Source organism: Motacilla alba, chromosome 1 (assembly GCF_015832195.1).
Source record: "Motacilla alba alba isolate MOTALB_02 chromosome 1, Motacilla_alba_V1.0_pri, whole genome shotgun sequence".
Taxonomy (NCBI): domain Eukaryota; kingdom Metazoa; phylum Chordata; class Aves; order Passeriformes; family Motacillidae; genus Motacilla; species Motacilla alba.
The window spans coordinates 92,229,780-92,254,386 of NC_052016.1; the positions used below are offsets into that span (position 1 = coordinate 92,229,780).

Sequence of the window (24,607 nt, forward strand, 5' to 3'; positions counted from 1 at the left end):
CACAATTGAATACTGTTCAAACAACTCTAATGTAATCCACATGAAGATTTTTCAATAAAAAATACCCATTTGGAGGGAAATTATTTTCTACAAAAGAAACATTAAGCTATTAGAGAGCATCCAAAGAGGGCCATAAGGATAGTGAAAGCTCTGGAGGGGAAACCTTATGAGAAGCTGCTGAAAACATGTGTTTTTTTAGGCTGGAGAAGAGAAGACGGAGGGAAGACCTCACTGTAGTCTCCAACATCCTCATGAGGGGAAGAGGAGGGGCAGGTTCCAATCTCTTTCTGGGGTGACAGTGACAGGACCAGAAGGAACTGACTGGAGTAAGGGGAAAATCAGGTTGGATACCAGAAAAAGTTTTTTTTTATCCAGAAGGTTTTTGGGCACAGAGACAGGATCCTCAGAGAAGTGGTCACAGTACAGCCTGACAGGGTTCAAAAAGCATTTGAACAATACTCTAAGGCCCACGGTGTGACTTTTGAGGCAGGACCTGGACTTGATGATCCTGATGGGTCCTTTCCAACCAAGCATATCCTTTGATTCTGATTCTGTGAGTAAATGCACATGCAGTTTCCGGACCCTCACACAGCCTGATCAAAGACTGCCTTACTTTAGTTTCTTCATCCACAAACCACCACAGTCTTAGTTGGTCTTAGCTGTCCCTGTGAATCACAGATGGTTATCACCCCATCACTTCTACATGTAGACAAAAAGGCATTACTTATCACTCCTCTCACACATCCCTGAAGAGCCACATTACCTCTTTTATGCTTGCTGGTGCGTGCATGTGTGTGGGAAGGTGCTCTTCTAAAAGCAACACCTCAACATCAGACCAAGACATAGTATTCTCCAAGGCTAGATTAGGCCCCAGCATACAGTTGACATAAAACAATGTGAACAAAGCACTACTATTCAAGTGTTTTAATGACTGCATCCCATTAAACTAAATAAAATGCCAGCTATGAGGCAGCTAAAGAAAAAAAAAAAGATAATAATGAAATTAAATCAAAGAGTTGATTTCAGTAAAATGAGATTTGACACAATTAAAATGCCTCCTGTGAATATGTGACTCTGTGATCAAGGTAGGCTTTTTCTTCTACAACTCCACCAATGCAGTGATTGTGAATGACCTTGAATATTACTAGTTCAGAATCCAAGTTGAGAACACTGCAAAAAATGGTTTCGGTGCCAAGACAGTGTGGCTACAATGGATCCTTGTAAAGGTCAGGCCAATGTGTTGAGTTCATCAACCGTATGATTGATCCCAAGGAATCACAGTGAACACCTTTCAGAGAGCCCCCTTTATCATGGGCTGTGTTGACTCTAAAGTTTGAAGAATAGTTGAAATACCGGTATTTCACATTAGGTAAATGGCATTTGTCCAAATCATGCTTCCTTATAACAGTCAAAGGAACAGACACAGATTTATTTTGTCTTGGTATACATTCATTTGGTATTTTGTTTTTAAATAATGGAATGCATAGAAGACTCTCATTGAAAAAAAAAATGGAAAAGAAGTGAGCAATTATTTTAGGCTGAATAGAACACAAGTGAAATTCCAGGTGTCTGGTAAGTTAAATACCTGGTCCCTATACAAATTTTGACTTAAACCTTAAAGGTTTGTTTAAAGCAGAAAGAGAAACCCTACTAGGCAGGAAGCAGCAATTTGAAGGAGGAAGATGACAGAAGAATTTCCTACTTCATGGACAGCATAGCTGAAGGTCTCCTCGAGATGGAATACAATGAGAAAAACATTGTCTAAAAGTTAGGTAAAGTCATAGATGCCAGACAATACTTCCTCTGACTTGGAGACAGGGGAGGGGCTTTTTGCCCTGAATATACATGCAGAGACAACTTCTGTTCTGTTTTCCATCATCTGGACTGTATTTTGAAGTGAGATTTGCCTCTATTTGCCACTCAGAAGAAAAATATCTAAATGCAAGTGCATATCTGCCAAGGTGATATATTGTTTATCAGTTCTTATTCATTGCTCCTGATTGAATTTGAGACAGAAAACTTATTGATGGGATAAAAATATATTTTCTGCCACTCACACAGGAGATGAGAGAAAGAAAGTGATATTGAACACTGACATGCACCATAAGTACAAGGATTAAATATGGCTATATGGTGTTTGAGTGATTAGTATTACCTGGCCAGCTGCTTCTTGTCGAGTTTTGGCTTAGAGAAAACGAAATAACCTTCAATGTTATTTGGCATCTGGAAAAATAAAAGCACAGGCCCTTGGGTCACAACAACCCCATGCAATGCTACAGGTTTGTGGAAGAGTGTCTAGAAAGCTGCCCAACAGAATAGAACCTGGGAGCTGACAGTGGCTGAACATGAGCCAGCGTGTGCCCAGGTGGCCAAGAAGGCCACTGGCTCACATCATGGCCAGCAGGACCAGGGTAGTGACTGTCTCCCTGTACTCAGCACTGGTGAGGCCCGGCGTCCAATTCTGGGCCCCTCACTGCAGGAAAGATACTGAGGTGCTGTCCAGAGAAGGGCAATGGAGCTGTGCAAGAGTCTGGAGCCCAGCTCCTTATGAGAAGCAGCTGGGGGCTGTTTAGCCTGGAAATAAGAAGGCTTACCTGTAGCCAGGTAGGGAATGGTCTCTTTTCCTGAGTAACAAGCTACAAGACAAGAGGAAATGGTCTAAAGTTGTGCCAGTGATGGCTGCAGTTAGGAAGGCTGTCTAATATCCTAACTGGGTATTAAGAAAATTTCTTCACTGAAAGGGTTATTAAGCACTGGATCAGGCTGCTCAGGGAAGTGGTTGAGTCACCATCCCTGGAGGTATTTAAAAGACATGCAGATGTGGCACTTGTGGACAGGGCTTAGTGATAGACTTGGTAGTGTTGGGTAAAAGGTTGGACTTGATCTTATCTAGATGTCCTTTCCAACCTGAATGATTCTATGACTATATGAACACTATGTTAGATGTCTGAGCATTCTCTTTCTAAAATCAATTTAGACACACAAACTGATGTGGAAAATTCCCCAGAGAAACATCTCAGAAGCATTAAAAATCCCACAAAAAACAATCAAAAAAACCTACCTAAAATAGCAGAAAAAAAAAGGAGTGAAAGATAACTACGCCCTGGAGAAAAAGCTATGAAATACATCCAAGAATTTCATTATAGAGAAGACGAGTAACAGCTGTAGAGCACTTTAAGCCTATATTTAACATACACACAGGCAGCACCAACTCTTTGATGTACACGTCATCACAGAAAAGCACCATACTCATAATGGAAAGGCAGTCAGCTCTTCCTCCATGGTAGCAGCTGGTAATTATTATGGAGACTGATGCTTCTATGCTTCCCAGATTTGCTTGCAATACTGATTTTGATTTTTGTGAGCAGAACATTTCACCTGTGGCAAGCATCAAGTCCATAGGAAAACAGAGAAGGGAAAGCATAGCCAGAAGCATCCAGGCAGCAGCTTCAAAGTAATACATGGTAATACCAAACTGACCACAGGATAACTGAGAAAAAAAAGAGCAAGCAGATGCAAAGAAGAAAAAAGTCAAAGAGCAAGAGATGACAGTAAGTGTATGACAGAAGACCCATGGAAAATGAGAGCAAAGGAAAAACTGGTGTTGCTATGATCCTAAGGAGAACACAATAATGAGATCTTAAGGGAGAGTCTACATTTCCCAGGACAAGAACAGGAAAAAAAAAATTCCCCCAGTCTTTTTGACAGGCACCAATTTTTGTGAGTTTGTCTTGTTTGTTTTTCTCCTAAAACCTCCTGTCCTTTCTGTCTTGTCAGCAATTTTATGGCTTGTACAACTTTATAGAATTTTTTCTCAGCAAAGAGGAAAAAATGTTTTACGCAGAATCTTCTCTAAACTACAAGCAAAAACTTCTGTGAATCTTGACATACTGTACTTACAAAATGCTAGGTATTTCTCTCAATTTCTCTTTCAATGCTATCATTACTGAACTTCTGAAAAACTGATTTTTTTTATAGCACTAACAGAATAAATTTTGAAGATTGTCCTTCCTGATTCCCTCCTTTACTCTCTTGTTTGGTTAATGAGGTGGAAGATAACACAACTGATAAAGACTGAATAGCTGAATGAATTTGTTGAATAGATATAGGGAATCTAATTTCAATACAAAGAATAAAAATAATAGTTGACGTAACCTTTCAATATACATTATTCATGCTAGCCAAGAAGAAATAAAAGAGCAATTTCTAGTTTTCAAATCCTCCCTTGAATACAGGGTTCTTTCATAGGAACTATTTGATTTACAAATGAATGTAAATCTAGATAGCAAGATTACATTTACTCTTGCCACTTTCATAAAAATTTCCACTTTTTGCATTGCCCACTTTCTGTTTCACTATTAGTACTTGTCAAGTATTTAATTCATATGCTGACATTTTTAAATAACTTTGCTTGATTTTAGTTTGCTAATAAATGCCTTCTTTAACAAATTCAGAGATTTATGACTTCTTTACCATGCTAAGATATTTTTTCAAATTATTTCATCTCTGTGTTCCCATTGACACATGGAATCTTCTACTGACAATTCCTCAGCTATAGAAAGTTATCCAGGATGTCCAGGTCCTTTTTGTTTGCAAAGCTGCTTTCTAGGCAGTCAACCCCCAGCAAGTAGCCCCCCTACTAAAAGTGTTTATTCCATCCCAGGCAAAGAATTTTGCTTTTCATTATATTGAGCTTTTTTTAAGGTTCCTGTTATCCCATTTCCACCACCGTATAAAATCCATTTGTTTTTAGTTTCCTGGTAGAGATACAGCCTCAGTGCTTTGAAGGAACATGAGCTTTGTATTTATAATATATTCTACCCTCAAAGAACACAAATATTTTGACTCAAAGCCAGACCGCCAGATTTGTTTCAGAACTTGAAATATTTAATGATGAACTTAAAAATATAATTTCTTAACATTAGGAATAATTTGATATTCTACATCACATGCACAAAGGCAAAACTGGGAGCAAACCAGTCTTGGGCAACATAGAAGAAAAATAGTAATTGGGTGAGATGTTTTTCTCCCAGTGAAAAATAGAATTCACTTTCCTAATAATTAGAAAAACTCAATACATTAGGGGAATAGAAATACCAAAGCCAGTGACTGAAGGAATACCATACTTTTCTGCTACTATCGGGAAATTCCAATCACATGCTTTGCAAAATCTTTCCTGGTGAAGTTGCTATTTCACTTAAAAACCCAGCTCCTGGAATCAAAAACATGGATGTTCCCGGTTTCCTTTTTAAAATTAAACTTATAAATTTCACAGTTGAAGGAAGAGAACTGAAAATAACAGTGTGATTACAGAAATTCTATGGAATATCCTCTCTCATCTGATAGGTACCTGGCACAATTACATTTGATGTTGGCAGCTCACGTTAAACAAATTAGTCAATGCTTAAGCCATCAAGAGGAAAGGTGCTGAGGCTTTGGTGACAATCCTATATGGATTCATTGATCAGCCAGTCTGGCATTCCAAGAATTTTAGCAGATGTCCCATGCCATACATCTAAGAAGATATCCACAGTACTAAACTTACTAAGATTCTCCTCTGTGCCATCACAGCATGTGAATTTTATGTGTCTACAACGTGACAACACCTGAGTTTGGGGGTTGCTTTTAACACAGCATGACACCTCCTCCAACCTAATAACATGAGGTCTTTCTGGCATTGAGCTGTTATTGTACACACCTTTGTAGATTTCTTACAGTACTGAAGTTTAACAGATAGTGTCCAAAGTAACACACTGACATAGACACAGCAAAGACATTACAGATTTATTTACTTTTACATATACCCTGGCCATACTAAACCTGGTGCAAGGCTAAATGTATATGTTTTAGTGGGTTTGTTTTACTTTCAGTTTATAGGATCACATAATTCACAATAGTGAATGAAAGAACAGGCAATATTTTAAAGAGTAGGGAAAAAACCATTAAAAGTGACATCAAACTCTGGTCTAGGTCAAAATCTACTCTATGTCTATCACCATCTCCAAAGTTAATCATTTATATAAGGAAAGTAATTTCAACTGTTTAATTTCTAGTTTTGTATTAAAAAAATGCTATCCCAAACTCACTTTAAATGGATTTTTCAGTAAAAATTAAAGTCAAGTAATTGTGAAAAAAACCTTTTGTTTTTCTCTTGATCAAGACTGTTCAGCAATATTCATTTCATATTTTACTATTCTAGAAATCTGATTGTGATAAATATATATCACACTAATACTCACATAAAGTAGTTCTGTCAATTTTAATAATCTTTCTAGTTGCAAAATTTTTGTACGTTAGATACTGAATATCTTAAAAACCTCCAAGGCTGTACAGAAAAATAATATCCTATAGACAGAATGACTTAATAAAAGGGCCTTGAAATTACTGGCACTTCAATGAAGTACAAAAGTATTTTAGGTTACTTAACAAAGGTCTCTCAGTTTCCTAAGACCTTGCATAGTTGGAAAAGTAGTCTCAACCTGAGTTAAGAGGTGAGAAGAAACAGAATAAAAAATTAAAATAAATTAAATATGTTTTCAAAGAACATGCATAAATCTCCTTGAGAGATTTAACTGTCATTATGAATTTTCTAAGTTCTGACTATTACAGGAATTAGCTTTTCCTATGGTTTCAAAAGTGGTTTGTGCCTGTTATAGTTAATGCTGTTAAACTGAAGTTTATATTAAAATGATGATGCAGATTTGCAATTGCAGTCTGTCATTCAATACAGTATTTATGTGATGATTACTTTCCAGAATGTCAAAGGGTTTCATTCCGACCATCACTGAGAAGAGTGTACATCTATCTGAGCAATATTTCAGTCTCACATTCAGTTATTACAGTTGTCCAGAAATTCTACAGAGGTAAAACCTCCAGAGAGAAATTTCTGCCATGCCCTGCCTCTCTTTATTGAAGGAACACCATGAAAATGTATTTTACAATATTGCAGCTCTTCTGCTCCAATTTCTGATTAAAGTGGAAAAAAACCCAAACAAAACAAAACAAAAGTATGTGATAAGAAAACTACTGGAAAGCAGAATACTGAGAGTTTTTTAGGGAAAGCTGGTCAGATTTCAGCAAAGCACAGACATTGCAGATCATTACTGAATTATCGAAACTGATGTTCATGAAAATAATTTAGAAAAACAAATCCACAGAAACTTTTTAAACTGTGTGATAAGTTTTATGATTTTTTATGCTTGAATCTTGAACAGTAAAGTAACTACATATTTTCTTTATCTGTTTATTTTTTGGTCTTGGTACAGCTTCTATACCAGTTCTCTATATTCTCAATACTTCCTAAAGGCAAGTTTCCTGTGGATACCCTGAAATTCAGTCATAGTTCTTGATTTTTCTCTCTGGGGGTTCTACCTTGTATCAATGTTTTTTTGGATCTGTCTTTTCAAACACAGAAATTACTGTGTATTTTTCTCCTCTGTCAACATCTGCACCACAAAAACATTTTCTACTCCTTAAATATTTTTATTATTTTTCCCAGGCTTATTGTCTAGCTGCATGTCACTTGACACTTATCATTAAAATGCAGAGGACACCCTGATCTTATATATTTTTTAGGTTTTACCCTCATGGTTTTACAGGTGAACCTCTGCCTCTCAACTCCTTTCTGCTCTTTGATAAAGAATGAAGAAGCTGAAAAGAACATTTGTTCTTGCCAGATGGAGAAGGGCCACAGCCAGACAATACAGGAGTGCAAAGAAAAATTGTGTAGGTGGAGAAAGGAAATATTCATGGGTTGAAGAATACAATAGGATGAAGTGAAAAAAAGTATGGAGGGAGAGGAAAAAGAGAAAATGAGAAAAAAAATGAATGGGGATGAAGAAGGGAAGGAAAAAGGAGAGGAAAAAAGGTAGAAAGGAAAAAAGGAAAGGATTATAGAAGACAGACACAGGATGTTTCTGGAGAAAGCTGCAAGAATAGGAGATGATTCTGAGGGGACAGAGTAAAGGTGTAACAGATCTTGTGTTTGACCTGTGACAAAAACCAGAAGTACTGTCTAATTTTAGCAGAGCAGAATGAGCTGCCACAGTGTCAGAGCCCTTGTGTATTGTTGTGGTGAATGCCAGTGGCCAACAGGTGGAAGAATTAGATATCAGAGGAACCTGTGATACAGAGACACCAGGGACCTGAAAATTAGTTCCTGCACAGTGGGGAGACCTCTAGGGGAATAAAAGGATAAATTCTGTATCCTGCTTGGCTTTTGAACATATTGCCTGTTTGTTTCAGTTTTTGGAAGAATCCCAAAATATTGATCAACATAAGTTTACCTTCTTTGCATATAATATACTAGTGATTACTGGTGGCAACAACCATTGTACAGTAAAAAAATACAGAAAAAATGGAAAAAATGTTACCATTTCTAACAGGACAGATATTCAGTCATTAAAAAAAAAAAAATATATATATATATAAATAGGAAGTGGCAACAATTTTCAACTCTTTCCCAACTCCTCCCAGCTTCCTGGGAGTTCCTTAAGAAAGCCAACATTGAATTGATTGTCTTAAAATGTTTTAAGGGAAAGATGGTTTTCTCAAGCAGATATTTGTACTTCTGAATGTGACTGAACTTCTGTAGAAAAAAATAATATATATTTTAGTATAAAAATGTATACTTTAATGTAAAAATTGTTTTGAGTGAGAAAAAGATGTTATGATAGAGTCCATCAGGTTGGAAGGGATTTCAGGTTGTCTCTAGTTCAACCTCCTGATAAAATTAAGGTTGAAATTAATTCACACCAGGGGTCTCGGGGCTTTCTCCAGTTGCATCTCAAAAACCTTCAAGAACAAAGAGTTCACAATGTCTCTAGAAAACTTTCTCTAATGCTTGATTGTCCTTGGTGATTTTTTGTTTCCATCTATGAAGTCAGAACCTCTCCCACTTCAGGTAATGGCAGCTGCCACATTAATTCATTATGTACTTCAGTACAGTACCTGCACATTAAAGACTACAAACATGCACTGGCCATTAATGTGCTTTGCTTTGGCACATGCAGTTATGCAAGATACTGGAGGGGAGACACACTTCAGTTGCTGTGACAAATCACAGTGAACATGACTGTAGATATAAGTGAGACTGTTATTCTGGAATCACAACACCACCTCAGTTTTCCTGCTGAAACTCCCATACAAGTAGTGACCAGTCCCAGCCGGCTGATTTTGAAATCTGGTAGTACCACAGACCAGGATTTTTGTCTGTCAGTTCATCTAAGCCTTTACATAAGAAATATTGCTATATTTTGCCCTTAAATCAATAAAAAAAACAGCAGTACAAATCTCCCAGACAACATTGAGATTTGCAAGTTGCTGGGAACAGCCTTTTATCTTTCTTTCTGGAGTCTCATGTTGGTTAGAAAAGAAAAGCTTTGAAGATTTCAAGTGTGGGCTTTGGAGAACGGTGTTGGGGACAAAAAGAAAGAAAGGAAATACAATGTTATAAACCACTTGGATACCTCAGTTTTCTTTTAATCATAAGAGATATTTATCCAAGAGTTTGTGATTGTCTTCTCTGACTGCCAGAGGCAAGCAGTGTTGTCTTACTCAAATACTGGTTTTCAGACAACTGCTGTGAACAAATACACCATTCAGACCTCAAAGTTCCCTTGTGTTGAAAGTCACCACTTGCAGACAAACTTCTCCACACTCATTTGGTGTAGCAGCTTCATTTGAAGTCAATCAATACAGGAATAAAATACCTGTAAGGTAGAAACATGCATTTCCTGCTGTTTTTTCTTCCTTTTAACTTCGAAAGACCAACTTTCCAGAGTTAAAACATCAACAATAGTGAGTACCCTAAATGGCTACCATTTTTTCCCTAAAGAAGTGGTATTTTTGCCCCCTTTCATAAAAATAAATGGATAGTACTGTAACTGCAAAATAGCCTCCATTCCTTTAGGTATATGTTTTGAACTAAAATAAGCATATTGATTGCATCTTCTGCAGTGAAGAAATCAAAGAGACAGAAAAATTTAAAAACTGTAAAATAGCTACTGTGTCATCAGGCCCCTTACAAACAAAATGAAAAAAAAATCTATTTAGAAGCTTTCCATTGTCCTTTTAAGCTGAGATTTGAAACTAAGCATCACATATTTAAGATTCAGGGGCTTCAGGTTGTGATATGGTGGATTATGTCTTTCTGTTGATGACCAAAGCATGGCAAATTTAAAATGTATGTTCCTCAAAAATTCACAGGAATAATCTCCTCTAAAAGGAAAAAAAAAATTTCCTTGAAATTTCTTCATGAGCTCTGACATTCAACCTTCTTCTGTTCAAATGCCATGAGATATGCAAATTATTCCACTGCAACTCTGAAGACAATATTTTAAAAGCACAATTATAGGGAATGTACACTCAAATGTCAAATCAGTTAATATAGATAATGGGAAGACTCATAAGCATAGGAGCATTGGAGTACTGCAAGGACCTAACTAAATATTGACATATATTCCACTGAGATAAGTTAAAGGCCAGACTGATTGCCCATTTTAGAGGATTCACAGTAGGATTTGTTCTTTTGTTTCCTTCATCCTGTTTAATTCTACATGACTGCAAGCATATTGCTTGTCACCATATTAGCTGAGAACATGAAAGTAATGAAAAGATTAAAAATTATTAAATAATAATTTAATTTTAATAATTTTTTTCCTAATTCTTTCTCATTCTTCTAGTTGTACCTGTGAGTATGTGTAGACGGATAGATGTCTGTGAAAGACAAGAACACGGATTCTTTTTCTGTAGGTTTGTTCTTGTTATACTCATGCTGATTGTTTTCTTATCAATAACAAAAGTAGAGCAGAAGATGGTGAGATCAGGATGGAACCTTTTGTTCATTATGTCCACCTAAAAATTTCTTATTAGCCTTTCACACACACTATTTGATTCTGCTCTAGTCAAAGAACAGTTTCAATTAGGAATTTAGAGAGCTTTAATATATCCCGGGCATAGTATAAAATACCTTAATCTAGGAACCAAGTCTAGGAACCTCATTCATTGTTTTCTTGCAAAAGAGGCCCATGGCAAGCCTGGAACAGCTCTGATGTGTTTTTGTAGTAAACTGTGTGGCTGAGGATGAAAATAGAAAGATATTGATGAAGGACCTAAATACTGTGAACTGCAATTCATTCCACTTCTTGATAAGGAGATTTGTTTTAATAAAAGTCTTGCTTTTTCACTGATGGTTGTTTTCTAAGAAGAATCACTGAAGTCAAATGAGGCTCCCAGAGTTTAAAAAAAAAAGGCTTTAACTGGGACCTTCCATGTACTGATGCACTCAGGGCTGGCCAAGCAGAAGAGACAGGTACAGCTGGCCTTGCTTCCCAGTGCTTATCAAGAGACATCAATGCAAGTGGAGCAAAAGCAACAGACTACATGAAACAAATAATCTGATTAAGGTGACATAGCAACTGATGGAGCTGGAAGAGCTTCTGAGCTCCTAGATTCTCCTACCTCATTCTCCGACACAATAAAGTCACACACCAAAGAAGGTCCTTTAGCTTTCCTGTGAAAGAAGTTCTGGTAGAAAGAGCTGGAAAGGAAACTGAGTGTCCCTTGCACAAGCTGTTGATTTATGCAAATCACCTCAGAATAGCGTGAACTTTTTCTTCAATTTGCATGCTTCTCTATATTTACTTTCTTAAAACTGATGGAAAGATTTTATGGAAAAATCAGCTCTTCCTGAGTTTTAATAGAGTAGCAGCAAAATTGCCAGAAGTCACATTATAAAAAATTAGGGGAAAATAAATTACTTTTTAATATGCATGGCTAACCCAAACATTAAATCATAACATAATTTCCATTCCACAGAAATAATCTTCTTTATTTAGATACACAAAATTGCAGAGTTTCTTAAAGTACCAACTAAAAATCTACATCCTATGGGAGAACATAAAAATACCTATTCAAAAATTTATTTAAATTTCATGTCTTGCTGTGTGTTCCCGCTTTCCCCCCTAAAAGCTTATCACTTATTTGTTTGTCTGTCTGAGGGGCTGTGTGATAGGAAAAGGCATAATCCCATCATATATTGTTATTGATAAAAAAATATGCTACCCAACTATGGAAAAGGATTAAAATGGTGTTATCTGTCATACAGCATGCCCTTTATACAAAGTTAATCCCCTTTAAGGAGGCCGACCTGCACTTCATAGCAAGGAATGCAGCCAGCCAAATTTCAGCAACATTCCTCTTAGAGGAACAGATGAGCAGGGCATTTCCCTGATGGTCCTCTAGCTCTGTGAGGAAAACAACATCCAAAGCTGCATGACTGCGTCACTCTCCTTTCCTAGCTCCATCAGCACTTAGGATATGCTTTTGTTTTTCCATGAATTTTTCAGTACCAGAAGCAAGAAAAGGACGGGGCTTTTTATTTTATGTTTCCAGGCTGCCTTGTTTTTTCCAGGTGGTGTTAAAAGTAAATAAAATTGACAAGACGAGGCTAATGAGTCAAGGACTTGATGTCTTCATCTTATATTTTGAGTCTGTTACAAGTAAACATTTAATGGCTTCTACTAACTCCATTATCATCTCTCAGCCAAGCCTGGCAAAAGTAACAAGCATCGGCTGAGCTCTAGCCAAGATGAGTTTAATTTGAGAGTCAATATTCACTGGTTTTGTTACACTTCTGTGGAGTACTGCAGGTGTTCTGGCTGACCTTGGCAGCTCTGGTCTCTCTTCATTCTCCTTTTCTCTTCTTCTCAATTACTTGGTATTTCCTCTGGATTTGACACTGGTTTGTCACCTTTTGGTTCTCAAAATCCCAAAAGGTTTCTTTATACTTTGAAGAAATTCTGCAGCAATTCTTAATTTCTTATAAGAAGACCAGTAAGCTCAAACGTACAGTTCTCATGGTTTGGAGATGCATTACTGTAATTTTTAATGTGGCCACTGAGGTAACTACGGAAGACAGTAACACAATCAATTTTTTTTTCTGATCTTTTTTCTCTTTAAAACCACTAAAGCAATTAGAAAACGACATGCTCTTTGTTTCTTTAAAAATAGGAAATGTATTGTAGTAGAGATCTAAAATAGCTAGAACCTTCTGGATTCAATCAAGCTTGTCTTCTGCCTTTGGAAATGTGCAAATTGGAGTAGGAGAAAGGATATGTTGCAACTTTTATGTTGCTCAGCAGGGGCTACCTGGACTTGTAATTTCATATTTTATGTAATATTTTATGAGGTACATTTCAATTACATTGAGGGAGGCTACAAGGAATAAAAGCAGTTAATTATACCAGCATTTGCAGCACTCCAAAGGAAGGAATACCAAATAAGCTATGTTGTAACATCTGCGCGCACACAATGAAGCCTGAATTGTGGAAAGTGTCTTTGGAAATTTATTCAAGAATTAGGAGAATTATGAAAGACCCTTGCCTGATTTCTTACACCTGGGGATCAAGAATTCTTGCAATCTATGGAAAGTGCCCTTAGACATCTGTCAGATCTGTCCCAGAGGGAAGTATCCCCAGGATTTTTACTGGTTCACAAGGTTCCCCTTGTTGCCTTGGTCTCTAAATCTTACCCATAAGCTGTTGACCTAGTCAAGGCCATTCTTCAGAGACATTCTGTCCATTCCTTGGTGCGGCTGGGAACCCCTTGCATCACCTTCCTGTCCCATCCCAGCTGGACAGTCTGTAGCCACTAAAGGTCACCGATGGCTACAGGTTGGTACAACATGGCTACATTTTCCAGTCATATAATTGTTACAGTGTGTCAAAATCACTAATTCCTCATGTTAAAAAATATGTGGCAAAAGACTGCGACTGTTTCCTCCTGGTGCTCTAAATATCACAAATTTGAGCTCTGTATGTCAGATTTTAAAAGTGTAGGGCTGCCAGGACTTCACAGCTTATGGACCAGCCCCTCCCTAATGACCAGATTAATCTGAACACCAATTATCAAAGACCTAAATAAGCAACTAACAATAACAGAAACACAAAGTTCATAATAGGTGTTATATTACATTTGAGGGTTAAAACTATTTTCTTTCTGCCAATGGTGCATTTGTCACACTTTCAAATGTCTGGTTAAAAGAAAGATAAAAAGAACAGACTCACATTGGCACATGATGAGATGCTTAAAGGGGTTTTAGCTTCAAATACACACTGAATATCTTGAGATCTGCGATGAAATCATGGGAACTAACAATGACTATCACGTGGCAGAGACTCCAGGGCCTGTTGCTGATACATTCAGCTTTCAGATATGCAATCAGCCACATCTCGCTTTAGCACTTTCTCTTATTTTCTACTGACACCATAAGCACAACTTAGCTACATATATTCTTGCCAAAAATAACTGGCTCTCAGGCAGGTTTTTTTTCTTTTCTTCTTTTCTAAAAATTTTGAGGCTGATTTTTTATAGAAAATACAGAAAAACAAGACTGGTTGCTTTGAAATGCTAGACTGGGATTTTTAAGACTTCCAGTCTCATTGTATAAAAATAAGTAAGAGCTGGGGGATCCTATCCATGAAATGCAATAATCTGTTTTAAATTTCAGATCCAGGAATAACAGCACTTCTTTGCTCTGAAGCAGGTTGCCTAGAGAGTTTGTTTCATAACATGGGCATCCCATCTTCCTCAGACAATTGTGCATGGCAAATGTAGATACCAAGGATCCTTGGAAGACTGCTGCAAAACTGGGGCAGATGCCAGGTTCCTGGAATAGCCTACCATCAATCCAGAGAGTCTCTGGAAGACTGTGCTGGCCCCAAGATATCATGAGTTAAGCATTTTAGGCTTCACTAATTAGCACTTACTGTAATTTTACTCTAGGGTCTCATTTTCACTGGAAGTAATGGCAGCTGCTCCCTCTCCAGAGGAGCCTTCAATCTTGTGGAGAAAAATTTCACTATAAAAGAAGAGAGACATTTGGTCTGCTACCAGTACAAAATCTTAGCTCTTTGTGAGGAACTGGAGCATGGGAATGAATTAACATGAATTAACCATAGCCCTCAGTTCTGCCTGATCACTAAGGAGGCAGTGGTCTACCCCTGACCCTGGGGAAGTTTCACTGCTTTCTTACCAAAGAAATATAATTTATGTACTAGTGGTTATCAGATGCAATATCAATAGTACACTTTCACTACAATATGTTGCATACATTTGGAGCCAGCATTGAACCATATAGCTATAAATGTTTAAAAAGGCCACAATAATATACCTTGAACAATGAGACACAATGCTAACAGAAACAGCAGTGCCAAAATAGTACTTACAATATGCACTAGTTTGGCACAAATCTACCATAAATTTGATGTAGAAAGTATAATTTTAGTACTGAGTGTACTAACATCATGGATGAATTTGAACAGTTTCATAAAAATACATCATATTTGAGAAATTAGATAAAAGTTAAGAGAACTTACAATAAAAATTAACTTGTAATAATTATTACAAGTCTTGGCTTGGCTATAAAATAGAGTCATAAAAATCTAAAGATACTTAATGCAGTGTTTCTTATGTATTGAGAAATTTATTGAGTCACACACAGAAAAGTAGTAGTGAATTAACCAGTAGTGAGTAGTCAAGGAATTGGATAAATATTCCGATATTGATTCCCCAGAAAATAGTACAGTACTCCCTAGGAATCTAACTTAGGTAAAAAAAGAAACATCCTCAGGGAATTTTAAGGAAACCTAAGGAGAGTTAAAACTGAGCAATGCAGTAGCAGAATACATTCAGAAAAGCTATTGGAACGATGAAATGAAATTGCATAAGATTATCACCTATTTTAAATTCACTGTATCCTGGTGGCATTGTAGGTATAGGTATTTAAGGAAAAAATGCTTAGAAACATTAATGTTCACAGGTTAACAAAGGCAAAGAAGATCCCTACCGAGTCATGCACACCTCATAAATCTTTGGGATGATCAAATTTTCCTTGAAGATTGTCTTGCACACTAGCCAAGCTATTTGAAAAAGATGTGTAATTAAAACAGTTTAAAAGAGGGGAAATGAAATAAGAAGATATGAAAATGCCTGTGTAAGAGAAGAATTAGCAGATGATTAGGAGGAGGGATGTGTCACAGATATGCTTCTCATATTATGTTCATTAATTGGCATATATGACAAAAGTCACATGCTAAATACAAAGCTTGGGAGGAAACTTCAAAGGACAAATTTTCCATAAATATATTTCTTCTTTCTTCTTTATAAGACCTCTCTATATTGACTGTTATTTGAAAAAGATGATCTTCTGAAGAGAAGGATGGATGCATACAAATATTTCTACCTTCCTAGAAGAGGAAAAAGTGAACCACAAGAATTGGTTCAAGAATTCCATTGATGCCACATGATCTGGCTCAGCCCATTACAGAAAGCAGAGATGGAAATTCAGATCTGGATTAAAGCTCTTTCTGCACATTACAATGCCTTCCCAGCATCTTTAATGAAACTCAGCTGTTGAGATATGAACATTAAGCTGTGCTCCTTCTGGCCTATTCTTCATCAGAAGTAAATTTCTACCCTCAGACTGTATTAATGACTCTGCTGATGACAAAGGAGATGAAACAAAGCACAGCTCATTCCACAAAACCAGCAATTACTTTTCTAGGCTAGGAGAAACATATTAAAATGGGTGATGACAGCTAGTTGTGTTAGAAATTAATGATACAAGCCTCAAAGTACTGATTGCATATCCATAAGAGGTTTCATGTTCAAAGGGGGAACATTTGATTGAACTGAGTTTATATTTAGAAAAAAGGATCTGTTCCTTTCAAGCACTATGTTAGATTTGGATAAATTTCTTTTAAAAGCATTGCATATTTCCTTCCTTTTTTATTTTCCTGCAATACTTGCCATGCTTTTGTATGTCACTTTAAAATACCCCAAAACAACTCTAGCATTTAAAAGGCAAAAAATATTTCGTTTAAGTCCTGACTGAACAAACTGGACCATCAATAGCTGGAAATTTTGCTTTCTTCTATTTTAAACTAACTAAAAGTAATTGGATTCTTTGTGAACCTTTGTGTAAGTATTTTGGTGTTTGCAGTAAGAATGGCATTCTGGGCATGCCCACCTTTTCCTGTCTTGCAGCAATCCTCCAATAATAGGCAGCTCAGGACACCAGATCTTCTCACTAGGGAGCAGATCAGTAATCACCTACAAAGGGTACCATAATTCCTGTGGTCTAAGTCAAAGGTGCTTTGAAAAATGAACAACTGTATCTGCAGTTGGATCAGGACAGCAGCAAGAAAAATAAACCAGTAAAAACCCATTAATCAGTTTGGTCACTTTTTAAATTTATTTTCTGGCATCTTGCACTACAGCTCAGTATTACTGCATCTAGTAAAGCCCCAGGCATGGCCTTACAGTTGTTTCAGACTTCAGGTATGCAGCTAGCATACCTTCAGGCAGCATTCCTACCACAAACCTCCTTGGACATAATTAAAAAGTTAGTTGACCAGATGCTCAAAACAAGGTGTAATGGGTTTGTCAGCTTCATTTTGTCATGGCTTTCATATCCTGTCACCTGAAGGAGTGTCAAGTTAATCTTGAGCATATGTATGGGGAGAGGAGGTTTCTGCTGGTCTGAAAAAAATGAAGACCTCAAACAATTAACTGTTAAACTGTTAAACTCTGTAAAGCTTTGGGTGCAAACATGCTCACGTTATTTTACAGCATGCTTACTCCTCCCAAATTAAGGAAAATCCAGAACATTCAACAGTCTCACCAGTAACTGAAAAAGGAAAACTAAAACATGTAAGCTAGCTAGAAAACAGTCACACAGTAACTCTAATGCTGAAGAGTTCTTTCAAGTAGCCTAGCCATACAGCCCCTTTTTCCTGCTCTACAATCTCTAATGCTCTTATCCCTCAGAATAAAAAAAAGTAGTGGCTGTTACTACAGAGTGATCTTGTTATGCTGGATAGCTCCTAGTGTACTGTTGTTCTAGTGCTTTGTTCAAACACTTGTGAGTCGTTATAATATTTGAGCAGCCACAGTTCCCTACAGAAGAAGTTTCACAATTAATGTGCTTAACTTTTCATTCCCAGTCTGCCTTTTGTTGCTTGTGTTTTATTTATTTCTTCTTGTGTTGATAGCATCCTTCAGACAGAACACCTCCTCTTCCTTCCTGAAGTTTATGTGAATCCTAACTACCTCAATAAACTAAATTTTATGGCAGCATCCTGTGAGTATTTCCAAAATGCTCAAATCAATGCTGAATAGAGATAACCAAGACAGTTTAATGTGCTGTTTGAGTGCCAAAAGCAGCACAGCAGCCTCCCTTGGCTCAGGAAGATAAATTAACCCAAATGAAGAATGGCAGTGACAGAATATTTTTACATAGTTGCATATACTACTTTAAAACCATATGAAGAAAGAGTGATCATATAGTTCAAAATCTATCCAAGATTGCTCCATTGAAATCAAGTGACAGCGTTGATTCTTTCTTCACATTTACAGGGAAATGCACATTCATACACTGCCTTGCTGTAGCTCACTAGGAAGAAATCCTGCTGGGCACATCTGGTTGATCAAACCAATCTGGTGCATGGAACAGACACAAATTGTCACATGCCACAGCAGCCTTGCATTTTGTTTCGGGGATCAACTTCTCACATAAGCAGTGTGCTTGGTGCACATCTACACAAGAACAGCAGCTACAGACACGCACGGATCACAAGGCCTGATATACCAGATGAATCACCTCATCGTGTCACCCCACATACGAAACCTGCCCAGGTTGAAGAGCTTCAGATTATGTCAATACTTTTTAAGTCCTGTAAAATAAACTAGAGAGCTCTAGGAACTTGTTCTTGAACAAGATTCTCCACAGGAAGGAGCAGGTGTAACTACTGTTAGCACACTGAGATGGGTCCTTTTCATAAGCCATCATTTTCTCCTTATTCATCCTGGCAAACAAATGAAGTAGAGCTCAGTATTCCCACTGAGAGAACATCAACTGTCCCCAGAGTAACAACAGGGTTAGGGTGCAAATTAGCTGGCACTGGAGGTAAATATTCTAGAAAAAAATTTAAGTTGAGTTTCATATTTCTGAAATATCAAGGATAAAAAGTCAGAAATTTCAAATATTAAACTTCATCTGTGTATAGAGGTATGTGGAATATTTCCTGAAACTTGTGCTTCTTTGTGCTTGCCTACAGTGGAAACTACAAAGATTTGTCTGTGTGCTGAGGAACAAACAGAAGGGATGAAGGGGAAAGCAGAACTGAGCTGTGAATTCTACAAAGGTTATTATTTTATTCAAATACATACATCTTGGAATCCCTAATCAGCTTGTCCCTTCAGAAACTTGTCATAGAAGGCAGTAATAAATCATTCATGCATTCACTCAGTCATTCACTTCCTGAGTCCCACTGAGTGCTGTCTAGCTAGAGACTTCTGTGAATGTACACAAGACTGAAAATACAAGTGAGTTATGTAACAAACTAATCATACAGGAGATGTCCTGTGTGATGGCAATAGCAGCATTAAAACTGCTCAAGGAAAAAAAATGTAATTCAGTATGAATCTAAAGAAATAAACCCTTGTATTCAACATGACCAAAAAGGTTGACAAAACTATAAAATATTATTTTAACATTCCTCTACAGGACCCTCCATCTGGAAAGAACCTACAAAGAACACACACAGAAACTGCAATACATTCAGATTCTGCTTTATCCAATGTAATCTTCTCCACAGACAGTAATACATATTTGATGGAAACACATGTACATTCCAAGATCATAAGTGTTATGAGCTAATAGATCAAAATTAGGAGGAATATTTGCCATACACAATGTACTTGGAATTTTGCCATGGAGTAGAGCCTGCTGAAGCACGCACTGGTATCTTCTCTCTTTCAATAGAAACCATAGAGCATCACTTACTTCCATTTAGCAACTGCCTAGCTATTAGGGAATGCAAGGTTTGAAATGACTTCCTGTTTATTAGAGTTCACTTTCTTTGGATATTGCTATCACAGGACCTCTCAAATTTATGTGGTTTAATTAGTGTCTTTGGACTTCAACCAAAATTTTAGTAGGTTTCCTTAAATCTCTGGAATTTGATTTTTAAGTTCACAAACCTTTCCCAGCTCATCAACAAAACAACAGCAGATTGCCACAAGAGCAGTTTTATGTAGTTACTAAAGATAGCTGAAGTGCATAGCGTTCAGTGACAAGTGCTCATGAGCAGGAAAGCCCCTTCAGGAGCTATCTGCCTCTTGTTCAGTTGAATATGCATATATTACACACAACCAAATTAAACACATAACTGTGTCTTTCTGCCCAGATTCACTTATACATACAAAACCAAAAATTGGCAACATAGTGGTAGAATTTCAGAAGAAAGGGAGATATTTATATGACAGATTTAAAAAAAAATCCAGGGTAAAAAGAAAAATACATCCTGGGTCAGAAATTCAAATCTGTTTTGTGACTGCAGATCACTGTTTGTATAATATTTATAAACAGAATAAATACCATCACAAGAGCATATTTATTATGAAAATATTCAATAGTGTTATTTGTCTATTACTTTAAAAGGGATTAGGGAGATAATCTTGTTTTTAAATAGATAGACAAAAAGATACATTTTCCTTTCACTTTCTGAAGAACACATATCCTGAGTCTTACAGATTGTCAAGATTAAAATCTTCTGTGGAGATCCTTTTAAAAATGTTTTTAAAACCTTTGCATTGTGTGGTTTCAGATTACAAAACTGTGCAGGTATTCCTATGAGCAGACAGCTCTCAAAGTTTTTTAAATGAATCAGTATGAAGAAAACTTCTCAGAGTAATATTGGACCCTAGAATTAACTCACCTGACTTTTGTTTTCCATACATTTTCCCATGTATTTGTTTTGTCTGTTAGGAAGGTTTTAAATATGCCAGCAACACAACATACAACACTACATTGGGACTGCTGGCAAAGCTGAGCAATAAAAGGAAAATGAGATTTACAGTAGCTGCACCATTTACTTTTACTATGAAACAGAGAGGCATTACCAGGCTACATGCTATAAACTCTGATGTTCAGAGATTGCTGGGCATGTCCCCATGCTGTGCACCTCTGCCAGAAAACTGCAGCTTCAATTCTCATTTGCAATGTCAAGTGATTGTATAAATTAACATTGCACTGGTATGAATATCTGCTGAGTTTGTGACTATAGTATCAGCTAAAAAGTCTGAGTCTAAAAAAAATAACAGAGTAAATCTGTAGGAGACTTATGTCATAAGTCCATTGATCAGAAGTGCAAGAGAGGATAACAAAAATTCCCTAAATATTTGAGCAAACCTAAACTTCTTATACTGGTTATGGAACAACTGACCAACCTGACAGAAATCAGAATTAAACTCATGCCCCTGCATACACAGGAATAAGGCATCAAAGAAGCACTTACAGCTGGAGAATATCAGAGGACAGGAGTGTTCATCCATGGGGAAGTTGTGCAGCTGCAGCTGGCACTCAGCGTTGATGGTAAGCCTGTGAAGAAACCAAGGGTCTGTTACTGTGTGCCAGTACAGGCAACAGCCAGAGGAGGAGGCAGGGTAACCTTAAACATCATGCAAGAACGCTTTGATATCCATAAATATGGCCCGAAAGGAAAAAACCATATTTGCAGATTGTTTGTTGGCTATTTAAGTCTGATACAAAACAACTATAATTATCTTAAATAATTTCAGACACATCATCAAGACTTTCTGGATCCCAGGAAATTTGTGCATATGTGTTTCTCTAGACAATTCATCATTGAAGGTTCTGGGATGAAAACAACTGCTCTTTACAAAAATAACAGGAAATATGTCTCGTGCTGTATTCAATTCTATAAAATTTGAACTTCAGAGGGAAACTTATAAAAAATGTTCTCCAGGTGTACTTATAGTGTGAACTTAAAGTTCTTCCAATTTCTTCAGGCTGCCTCTCCCAAACCTAATAAATCTCTATATGCCATTCTATATTGTACAGATGCAACAAACAGATCAGGAGAAATATCTTCATCCCTACTTGAAAGCTGGTTTTACATGACATCCCTAAAACAAAATATGCTATGAACACAGCCAATTTTAAAATTACTAATAAAAATCAATAATCTTCAGTCTAATAGCCTACAAAGTGAATGTACTTACTCAGGGAAATTGAATTAAGTGCTAGTTTACTGTACACTCTTTTGAAAAGATACCACATGGTTTCATGACAGAATTAATGCATGTGGGCTATGTGGGTTTTTCCTTTTGGAAACTAAATAAAAAGATTAAAAACACTGCGGTGAAAGGTTTGTGCCTCAGATATAGGATGGCACAGAGAAAAACTCTGTCATAGAAAAGGTCATCTGTGAGGAATTTAATTATTGAATTAAATTGCACTTATTATGAAATTATTGCACTGCCACTAGAAGAGAATTTGCAGTGCTGCAGCAGGAGGGCATTCACACCCTAAAAGGGGCAGGGAAGATGATGGAGAGGTATGGAGCATGACTGCACCTTGCACTCTTTCTCCTGTACACATAACACCCATCAACACCTGACAGCACCAGGGCATACACTCTTCCATGTCATACCAATTCTGACACTTAGGTCAGATAAATTTGGTTTGAATTACACAGTGTTAACAATGAACATTCTAACAGCTTTCCCTGTGCAAAAAGGAGGTTGACCTGAGTGATCAAAAAGGACTCAAAACATCTTTCACAAACTAGAAATGCTCATTCCAATGGGTCAAGTATTAACTTACTTTTAGCAGGTTTAGAAAAATTTTGTAGTCCATTTGACAAATAGTTTCTTCAGTAAGTCTAACTATTATTATGTAGATACTTGGCCTGAAATACTGAAACAGAACTTAATAGAAAAAAACCCAACCAAATACATAATCAAAATCTCCTGAGGAAAAAAAACCCCAATAACCCAACCAAGAGAATAATGGAGCTGACACATTAATGCCCAAACTCTTTAGCCAAAGGCAACTGCAATAAGCAAGAGCTCTTCACAGTAGAGCAAGACTAAGAAGGAAAGGGCACTAAAAATATCAATAGCTTTTCCAGATGTTTATTTCCTTTCTTATTGTTTTCAAAAGACTTTGTATCAGAGGCCAACAGCAGTCGCAAGCATGATCAGCCCTCTCAGGTGCACCAAGAGGGCTGAACACAATCACAGAAGAAAATGTAGCGTGAAAGGCACATCTCTAAAACAGTTTCCCTTGTGGAACACAGCTCATGGCAAAACTCCCTTCTGAACAACTCATCTCTTCCACGAGTAAACACATATTTTGATTTCCACAGGCTTTTTAAAATGCAAATATATACAGTATTTCTAATACCATATAGTTGATTTTATCACAAAGATTAGAAAACTGTAAAAGCCTTTCCTCCAGCAATTCACCCTTGTGATGAGATGTGGCAGACTATCTTTCAGCATGACTTATTTGAAGAATCAAGTATTGGCATTAGCATGAATCTAAAAATGCTTTATCCAGCCCTGCATCTAACTCTGATCAAAAAGGCTTTTGACAGGTTTTATGGGACTACATATTCCCGATTTTATTACGAGCACTAAAAAGCCAAGCTTGTATAATTTAGACAGACTTATTTCCTATTTCTCAAGGTTGCTTTCATAGAAAGACAAGACTTTGTTTTTTAATCTTGGCAGGCCTGAATAATTAAATACTTGTAAAGCGTGGCCACATATGCATCAGAAAGAAAACAGCAGAGGAGAACAAAGATATTTCTGAAAATTACTATTACAACACCAGAGGTGGGAGAAGCTTTCAGCCCTGCACCTTGCCAAGTGCTCACCTGAGGGTGTACAAGATCTTGCCATCATTCCATATGCGGAGCAACTGGTTGGGGGTGGTGATCCAGTGAGCCTCTGCTGTCTTTGAGTTACGAAATATCGTGTCTGGGATCCAGATCAAGCCAACCATGTTGCTGTTCAGAGTCAGTATCTTCATGGTGCTGTTGAAACGAAGGCGGCTGTCTGTCCACGTCTGGGCAAAAAATATATCAATTTGATATTCCTGCAAAGAAAGCATGATGCATCAATTGAAATAAGATCCACATTTCACACTATTTGGTGTTTGATTAGGTCTGTTCTGGTGTAAATCAACAGGGTATGTTCTGGCCAATGGAGCCCTGTTTTCTTTTTCCATTGCCTTAGGAATATTTTTTTCAATTTTTTTCACCCTTTTATTTTTTATATCTAGCTGCTTAATGAAACAAGCCAAACATCTCATTTCCATTAGTCCTGTGCCATAACAATTTCAGTATTAGCACATTCTTTTTCATTGTCTCTGAGAAGTCACAGCTAGAAGGTATAATTTACAGAGACTTCTTTGTCATAGGACCGATAAGAGACATGAATGATGAACAGGACCAACACACACAAGCTAGAGAATGGGAAATTCCCCTGATTATAGTAATGCTTTTTAGGGAAGAGGTTGTGTAAATGCAATAAAATAATTTTCCCATTTGCTACCAATTATTCAGCCACTCTTTCTCAGGCCACACTGCAGCAGAATAAAAAGGCAGGCATGTGCTCCTTCACAGACCCTGATTCTAAGAGCTGAACACTCATCCCTGAATATGCTAACACCTTAATTTACACGAAATTTGCCCTTCCATTTACTCCATGTTTTATTATTCTGTTTCTGTAGGTA

General features: G+C 37.1%; 1 protein-coding gene across 3 annotated transcripts in view; it reads right to left on the bottom strand.

Annotated features, from left to right (window-relative positions):
• GABRG3 (gamma-aminobutyric acid type A receptor subunit gamma3) overlaps nucleotides 1-24,607 on the bottom strand; it is a 298,494-nt gene that overhangs the window by 124,467 nt on the left and 149,420 nt on the right. For all 3 annotated transcript variants that reach the window (XM_038131046.1, XM_038131038.1, XM_038131056.1), the window contains exons 4-5: nucleotides 23,748-23,968; nucleotides 21,360-21,442 (exon numbers count right to left, since the gene is read on the bottom strand). In XM_038131046.1, the coding sequence (XP_037986974.1) occupies nucleotides 21,360-21,442; nucleotides 23,748-23,968 (304 nt within the window). The remainder of the gene's footprint in view (nucleotides 1-21,359; nucleotides 21,443-23,747; nucleotides 23,969-24,607) is intronic.